Source organism: Enhydra lutris, unplaced genomic scaffold (assembly GCF_002288905.1).
Source record: "Enhydra lutris kenyoni isolate GAN:26980312 unplaced genomic scaffold, ASM228890v2 scaffoldscaffold8, whole genome shotgun sequence".
NCBI classification, from domain to species: Eukaryota; Metazoa; Chordata; class Mammalia; order Carnivora; family Mustelidae; genus Enhydra; species Enhydra lutris.
The window spans coordinates 42024730-42033099 of NW_019154092.1; the positions used below are offsets into that span (position 1 = coordinate 42024730).

General features: G+C 44.3%; 2 protein-coding genes across 5 annotated transcripts in view; both read right to left on the reverse strand.

Annotated features, from left to right (window-relative positions):
- Positions 1 to 2686, reverse strand: part of LOC111142504 (chromosome unknown C18orf32 homolog) — a 5566-nt gene extending 2880 nt beyond the window's left edge. For both annotated transcript variants that reach the window (XM_022495730.1, XM_022495731.1), the window contains exon 1: positions 2586 to 2686. The gene's annotated coding sequence lies outside the window, so the exon portion shown is untranslated. The remainder of the gene's footprint in view (positions 1 to 2585) is intronic.
- An 858-nt stretch (positions 2687 to 3544) lies between these two features.
- Positions 3545 to 7915, reverse strand: LOC111142503 (ribosomal protein L17). 3 transcript variants are annotated; one of them, XM_022495729.1, is made up of 7 exons: positions 7804 to 7915; positions 7013 to 7065; positions 6887 to 6927; positions 5803 to 5937; positions 5459 to 5557; positions 4403 to 4594; positions 3545 to 3634 (listed from the first exon to the last, which is right to left on the reverse strand). In XM_022495729.1, exons 2-7 carry the CDS (start codon positions 7050 to 7052, stop codon positions 3587 to 3589), a joined length of 555 nt encoding a protein of 184 aa, XP_022351437.1. In that variant the 5' UTR covers positions 7053 to 7065; positions 7804 to 7915; the 3' UTR covers positions 3545 to 3586. The 3 variants fall into 3 exon arrangements, with proteins under 3 accessions (XP_022351437.1, XP_022351436.1, XP_022351435.1); XM_022495728.1 differs by lacking the exon at positions 7804 to 7915 and adding an exon at positions 7534 to 7637; XM_022495727.1 differs by lacking the exons at positions 3545 to 3634; positions 7804 to 7915 and adding an exon at positions 7534 to 7648 and having other exon boundaries at positions 4313 to 4594.
- Between the last annotated feature and the right edge of the window lie 455 nt (positions 7916 to 8370).

An 8370-nucleotide genomic window follows, 5' to 3' on the forward strand; every position in this document is an offset into this window, starting at 1 on the left:
CAGCACTGGAGTTCTACTGCTGACTTATAAAAAAAAAAAAAAAAGATACCACTTTGGAAGACCTGTAGGCTGCAAACCATCTGGACTTTCCCAGACAACAAATCTCCTTTGATATATTTGCTTTTTTTGTTTTAATAACAATTAAGGTAAACTGAGTAATAAAAATATTTTATTTGGTGTTAGTATTGTTGTAAGTACGTTGTCCATTTCAAAAAATGAACACCTCTAGGGGGGTCTGGGGGGCTCAGTCAGTTAAGGGTCTGACTCTTGGTTTCAGCTCAGGTCATGAGATCAAGCTCCTGAGCTGGGAAATCAGTGCTCAGCAGGGAGTCTGCTTGAGAGTCTCTCCCTTTGCCCCTCCCCCCATGCATACGTAGGGGCTCTCTTTCAAATACATCTTTTTTTTTTTTTTTAAGATTTCATTTATTTATTTGTTAGAGAGAGAGCAAAAGCATGGAGAGCTGCAGGCAGAACAGGCAGAGGGAGAAGCAGGGTCCCTGCTGAGCAAGGAGCCCAAGGCGGACCTGATCCCAGGACCCCAGGATCACGACCAGAGTCAAAGGCAGATGCTTAACCAACTGAGCCACCCAGGCATCCCTCAAACAAAAAAAAAGTTAACACCTCTAATTTCCTCGAAGATTAGAAATTATCTTGGAATTTCTTCAAATCAGCAATTTCTTGAAAAAGAACCATGCTACTTCCATAATGTACTATTGAACTAAAGACCTCTTAAATTTACAGGAATTTTTAATCCCTTAGTGTAGGCCTGAAAAACTAAAAAGCTTCAGAACACTGCATAAAGCTAATAATTCAGGATGTTAATTTTCAAAATATTATAAATTTAGTAGCCTGCTGGCAAAGGAGTCAGCACCATGACTACACTAAAGCAATTTAAAGATTCACAACACAAGTGAGCAGTGGTACAGATAACCCAAAGTAATGTCACTTTGAAACGAATTATAATAGTTATAAACAAGTAAACATAAATGTATATTAAGGATTGATCAGCTGTTTTATAAAGGATTCATAGCTGGATTCTTTAAAACAGTCCCCTGGTCAAACTAAAGTAACAATTTAAGAATTTACCAAAATATTGTTTCAAAAAAGAGCATATTTTCTAATTGAAATTAGTCAAAATGAGCAGTGAGTCTTTTTTTAGCATTTTTCAAGGAATCATTATTTTTGTCATAGACATTTAGAATTTGACCTTGAGAGACGTAGAGGTGATCTGGTTTAGATCTCGCACTCTTACAGACACAACACCCTAATCAGAGCGGACTGGCCGCAGCTGCCCAGATTTGAAGCCTGCTTTCAGCACTTTCGAGATGGGTGTTCTTGGGCAATTTATTTAATGAGTCTGCCTTGATGCCCTCCTGTGGAAGATGAAGACAATAGCCTTATCTCCCAGGGATGTAAATGTGGATTAGATATGTCAGTAATGAATATTAAGCTCAGAAGAGTGTGTGTGTATTAAGTGCTATGTAAAGGTTGTTACCACACACACACACACACAGATACAAAAGTTGCAACCTGTTCAAAGTTCACACAGAGCTAAATAGTAACTAGAGTTGGCTGAGACCAGAATTCCCAACTCTAGTTTCCTAGCTCAATGCTCTTGCCTTTTTCCCTAGCAAAAATACAGTGATTAAGTTATTCCCCTCCTATCAAGCCTTCACAACCCAACATAAACCCTTCCACACAACTGAGAGTGTTCCGAGGACTAGGTTAAGTTAATGACTGGAAGCCCATCACAGATTCATTTTTACCTACTTTACGGTGTTTTAAATTCTCAAGAACAAGTGCTACCAATCACTTATGTCATAATCATGGCTTTTATAAACATTGTTAGCTCTCTTCATGATGAAACTACTGTATTTTCTCTCTCCCTTAATCCTTACATGACTCCTTAGGGTGAGGTTTTACTTCACACATGTGGAAAACATAGCTTACAAAGGTTTAGAAGGTGGCTAGGATAAATTGATAAAATATTTTATTTGCTCTCACCAAGCTAATTCTGATAGTACAACAAAGCGAGCAAAATGGATTTAAGCTGTTGGAAGAGAGAGATTTTCTCTCATTCGGCTTCGTCCAAGACAATGGAATACAGAGGAAAAGGGTGAGGCTCTATGAGAAATCGGGCAGGTACCGTGGGGGAACGCCACCTCCTTCCAAGTAACCCAGTTTAGCACATCATTTTACGGGGCAGGGTGAGTCCAAGACAGGGCCTGAATAGACAGGAGAGAGTAAGAGCGAATGCTGGTGACGATGACAAGCGAGCGAAGTGAAGCCGACAATACACGCCGAGAGAATAAACGCACAGAAAGACAGAGGCGGGACGCAGGCCAGCGGGCGGGTGGGGGGCGGTGGAAAGAGCAGGCAGGGGCGCGCGTCTGGAGGGCCAAGCAGGGTAGACCCGTGAGCGCTGGCGGGCCGCGGGGAGTGCAGAGCAGGCGAACTGCGAGCCGGTGGGGCTCGCTTAGCGCCGCCCGGGCTGAAGCCCGCGAATCGGCTCCACAGCACCAGGGCCATCACCCACCTTCGTCCGACCCGCAGGCGCCAGCCCGGGCCCACCCGACCCCACTCACCTGCGACCACCGGGTCCGAGTGGAGATGACCGTACTTCCGTGGGGAGGGACGTGCTGCCGCGAAGCCAATGGGCGCCGCAAAAGGGGCCGACAAAGGCGCGCCTGCGTCAGCCGCAGGGCGCCCAGGACGTAACGGTGACGCGCAAGCGGAGGCGCGGCCTGGCTTCCGGCGCAGCCACCAGCCGCTCCAGCCCTGCGGAAGGCGAGGAAGAGCGGGGCTTCCCTGCCCCGGATACTCAAGCAAAACCCAACACCGTGAGAAAAGATGAAGTGGTTCACCATCGGGGAAGTCCCCGCACTTGCACGTGAGGGCTAGGCTGTTACCCAGAGCAGTCGTGGCTCTTCACTAGGTCGAAGTTCTTTAAAGCGCTGTAAAGGTTCTCCCTCTTTACAGACTAGGACGGCGGGAAGCCAACTGGAGAATTGGAACCCTCAGTTGGTAGTTAAGCTTTGGCAGTTTCTCGCGTTTGTCCTGCACTACGCTCTTGGTGTGGACCCACGAGAAATGAGAACATGTCATGCAGTTAAAGTGCTGTTTACACGAAATGGCCAGGGTGGGCAAATACACAGACATCTACACAGTGGTTGCTCACGACTGGACAGGTTCTGGTGAGGAGTGACCGGAGACTACAGCCGCGGTTCCTCTTTTGGATAATGAAGAATGTCCAAAAGTTTACCTGGCAATGGATGCATAATTGAATCTAATAAAAGCTATTGAGTTGTAATTGGATTAACTGTACGGTGTGTTCAATCTCAAAGTAGGTGGGATAAAACTCAGAAATATGCCCAGGCTCAAATTCCATTATGCAAAGCACCAAGAAATTCAAAACAGCATGTTTGTTAACAACAATTAATGGCACAGGACAAACAGAAGAATGTTTCTAATTCTAATCAGAAGAAAACTCATTTGATCCATTTTGTGAGGATACTTGAAATACATTTAGTAATAAAAGACAACCAACATTCTCTTTTATTTTTATTTGCATTTATTCTGTGCAAATTTACTCCCGGGCCATAAGTTTTTGTTTCTTCAGTTTCTTCTGGGATATCTGGAAAAGAAATAAAAACAAAAGGTCTGTTACAAGTTTCCTGGAGCAACTTCCACCATATCTTAAAGGAGTAGGTTTTAACTCAGGAAAAATAGGAAATGTTAATGTAAAGGGAGTCCAGTCTTTTGGCATAGAGAATTGGCACAGGGGGAGGGAGAGAAGTAAGGAAATGAGAGTAAGCAGGAAGTCTGCTGAAGACTGTAGGCATCGAGACCACGTCTAAGTGGCAACAAGAATGGAAGACAATAGGGGCATTTGGGTGGCTCTGTCGTTTAAGTGTCAAGTGTCCAACTTCTGGTTTTGGCTCTAGATCTCAGGGTCATGAGACCGCAACCTGGAGTGGAGCCCTGTGCTTGAAGAGTCTCTCCCTCTGCCCCACCCGCCCCCAACTCTTTCTAAAAGAAAATAAATGAAATTTTAAAGGAGAAAAAGAAAAAAAAAGAATGGAGGACAATATATTTAAGCAGTAAAAATCAACAGAAGTTAAATTCATTAGGCATGAAGGGAGGGGGTCTAGAATCACTCCCAGGTTCCCAGCTTAAAGAACTCAAACAGTAGAAAAGAACAATAAACTGATCATTTACTGAAAACAAGATTAGTTTGGAGAGGTGAGGAAGAGGGGAAGGGCCCATTTTTTGCCCATAGTGCATTTAAAGTGTCTATGGACATGTAGGTGGGGCCATCAGCAGATAATTACATAGTTCTGATATAACATAATACAAAAAAGCCAGTACCATAAACAAAACTGACCAAGACTGAGTAGTTTACCTTTTTCTTCTGTGCAACCTCCTCTTCTGGTTTAGGAACAATCTGCTCTTTTTCAGTAAGGATCATCTCAATGTGGCAGGGAGAGCTCATGTATGGGTTAATCCGACCATGAGCCCTGTAAGTCCTACGCCGCATCTTGGGGGCTTTGTTCACCTGAATGTGCTCAATGACCAGAGAATCGACATCTAAACCCTGGGAAGAGGGAGAACAAAATCAACACCTTTATCTCAACACCACAAACCCAATCACTGGCTCAAGTCCTTACCTTTATAAGGCAATTCTTAATTACATAGCATAGCTGTTCAAACACTTGTTTTTACCTTTATTCTAAGCATCTTTCCTTAAATCTAAGTAACTTATCAAAACCCAATGCTATAGGCAGTTTGTAAGTGGCCTCCCTGAAAGTCATTAACGGGAGCAGATCTGATAGTGTCAATTTCTAAGCCTTGATGAAAAACAGGATTTCAGCCGTGCGGTTTAGCAGCTAGAAGGGTTATAGCCAGACCTACATAACTCCAGTTTGGCCTAGATTTCCAAATGCAAAGGGGTAATGGCTAATGCACAGAAGAGACAGACCCCTTTACTAACTAAATTTAATGTCTCTCCATTATGAACATAGGCAGCAAACCATATTAACCATTACTAAAGCAATCATTTTGGAACCTCTATTTGTTCCAAATGATTTCTACTGTTTGTATTTACAAACATTTTGTGAAATTCATAAGTCACCATACGACTTATGACATCACCAAAAATGTCTGTCTATGGTACTAGAAAGGTTATAAACCCTTGAGTAAAATACATGGGAGAAAATGTTTCTTTTTCTTGCACTGGGCTTATAGGGGAAAAGTTAAGCTTGAAGACCATGCTTTTGAAGATCCTCACTGACAAAATTTTGGTCTTCTGGAAATATGAGGTAGAGATTAAATTAAAAAATTAATGGGAAATTTAGTTACTGAGAAAATCAAGACAAAGAAACAAATCTGGGACAACAGCATCAGTAACTGAACAACCATCCAGGTTGTATACATATAAAGATGTTAATGGTTTGGGTACCTTAAGTTCAGCATTACTCTCTGCGTTTTTAAGCATGTGCAGTAAAAATTCAGCACTCTTCTTGGGCCACCGACCTTGTGTCCAGCCCCACTGTTTGGCCTGAAAGAAATCCAAGAGGTGATTACTCATTCCCCCGATTTAATTCAGTGTTACAACCAAGATGAATTTATTTTATCAAGGTTGCTCAGAACACAGTTTTTTTTCATGGTTAATCCAAAGGTGTCCTAAGTTGGTCATCACAGCAACCAGGAAGAACCTGATTAAAGGCAGATTCTAAATATTCCTGCCCCACCCAATCACATTCTGTTACAATGTCATTTCAGATAGCAACTAAGAAGTCTCACCTGGGCACACCTACCAACTCCACCATTGTAGCGACGGAATGGCACACACTGCTTCTGCAAAGTAACGTCTTTCAGATACTTGGTGGCTTTTCGGATATGCATACCCTTGATGGCCTGGGCAGTTTCACGTGTGTTCTAAGTATAAACAGTAAAACTGAGTTACCCGTGTTAAAGGATAACAATTCTTCAAGTAAACATTCAATTCTAGGTTTTTCAAAATGTCTATGCTGAATCAAAATTAAAGGCTTCCTATCCTTTTTTTACAAAGATTTTATTTATTTGACAGAGACACAGTGAGAGAGGAACACAAACAGTGGGAGTGGGAGTAGAAGAGGGAGAAGCAGGCTTCCCGGGGCTCGATACCAGGACCCTGGGATCGTGACCTGAGCCAAAGGCAGATGCTTAATAACTGAACCATCCAGGTGCCCCAGAGACTTCCCATTCTTAAAAGCTGAGGTAATGTAGTGAGGGAAGAAGAAAAAAAAAAAAAAAACACCTGTGACACAACTCTTAAAAGCCAGGGAGGGGCTTCTGGGTGGCTTATTTGGGTTAAGCGACTGCCTTCTGCTCAGGTCATGATCGTGGAGTCTCCGGATGAGTCCTGCATCTGGCTCCCTGCTCTGCAGAAGAGTCTGTTTCTCCCTGGGCCTTCCCCCCCTCAGTCTCTGGCCCTCATTCTCTCCCTCTCAAATAAATAAATGAAATCCTTAAGTAAATAAATAAATAAAAGCCAGGGAGAATTGGCTTGAAGTTACAGGAAAATAAATCCCAAACCCCTATGAAGTGTACGTTTTAACCCCATCATGTTGTAACTGTTTGTGTCCCATTATTTGGATCTCTACACTAGCTTATGTGGTTCTCCTGTAGTTTTACCAAATTCCATGGACCTTGAAGTGCTCATTATTTGACTGACAATTATAGAGCCAATGTCTCAAAGGTGGCCGCTCAGAACTGATTCATTTTCATGGTAAATCCAAAGGTGTCCTAAGAAACGCATCACTGCAGTCACCTTTTCAGAATGGGGTGGGGGGTGCCCTGGAACATGTGACACAACTCTTAGGACCATAAAAGTTGATTCCCGTACCTTAAAGTGAACACGGAGATTTGAACCTCTTGACTTGCATGCTAAAAAACGGAAAGTTTTGGTTAATTTTGGGTATCTCATTGTTCCTCTTACCCCGCCCCCATAAAGAATATATTGTTCACGTACATTTCGTAGGGTTTTCCGGGTCAAGCGAATAGCGAACCATGTTCAGAGGTCACCTGGAAGGGAGGGGGAGGAATTCTGTCAACACGCATTTACTGTAACCGATACAGTGTAAGTACGTATGAACTCCTACCAACGGCCGCTCAGAAAGTACTTGTTTTCACGGTTAATCCAAAGGTGTCCTAAGAAACGCCATCATCGCGGCCATCCTTTTCTCCCCCCGCATCTACCAGGGGCTGCGGCAATGCTGACACAGACTGAGGACACGGACCCAACAGCCCTCTGACCCTCCGCAGGAAAATAGTTTCAACCCCCGCTCTGGATCCGTAAGGAGTAAAAGGACTGGACGCCTCGGCGTGGCAGGGCGCTCCCTCTCTAGGGGTGCCGCCGTCTCCCCAGGTCCTTCTGGGCCATTACAATGAGCGCCAGCGACCTTGAAACACCCGTTCGAACGGGTAAAGGCTCAACCCGACTTTAATTCCCCCAAAACGTTCTTTCGTTGCAGCCACACACGCGCCGCGTACCCGGCCAGCACTCAGCAAGACACAGGCCTTCCGAGGTCAGAAACCGCACTGACGACAGGCCGCCCGTACCCCTCGTCACCCCCATTCCCGCCCATCGCGGCCTTCTGCTCCGACACGTCCCCGTGCACCAAAGGACATCGCCCCCAGCGAAGAATCAGTAGCCGCAGACGCCTTCCTCCCGGGGGCACGGATATTAGCGCCACCGAAGCCAGGATGGCGGCGATGACCGGGGGATTCGGCAGTCCGGAGGCATGGCAAACACTCACTCACCCCAGGCCGCTGAAAGGAAGAGGAAGAGCGGTGGCTCCTGGGAGAATTCATGAGAACTCGATCTCTCGCGAGATTTACAGCCGAGAAACGTGATTCGAAAGGAGGCGGAGCGCTAGGAGAAAGGGAGTGTGGAATATGTTTTAGAAGGTCTGGAAATGAATTGCCCTGTTAGGGAATGTCTCAAAATTCTCCTTTTTCTGGTATCCAGAAATAAAGTTATGGATTTTAAATATCAGTCAATTAAAAACAGGGTTGTAGTTCTAGGACAGGATTACGTATTATTAGATAGAGATGAGACATTTATTTTCCAACATTTGTTAGATTTGATTATGTGATCATGTACTCCTAAAAGTGGTTAGTTAATGGACAATTAAGAAGATGCAAAGGATGGGATGTAATTACAATATTCAGAAAATTCTCAGGGGGGCGGGAATATCACCCAGTCAGTTGTACTGCAATGGTTGAAGAGTGACACTTCTAGATCTTCTAATGGTGCAGAAAAACCCTTGGGCACAATCTTACCTTTCTTCTCACCCAAGTCATCTATCTGGTTATTCCCTCACAGCC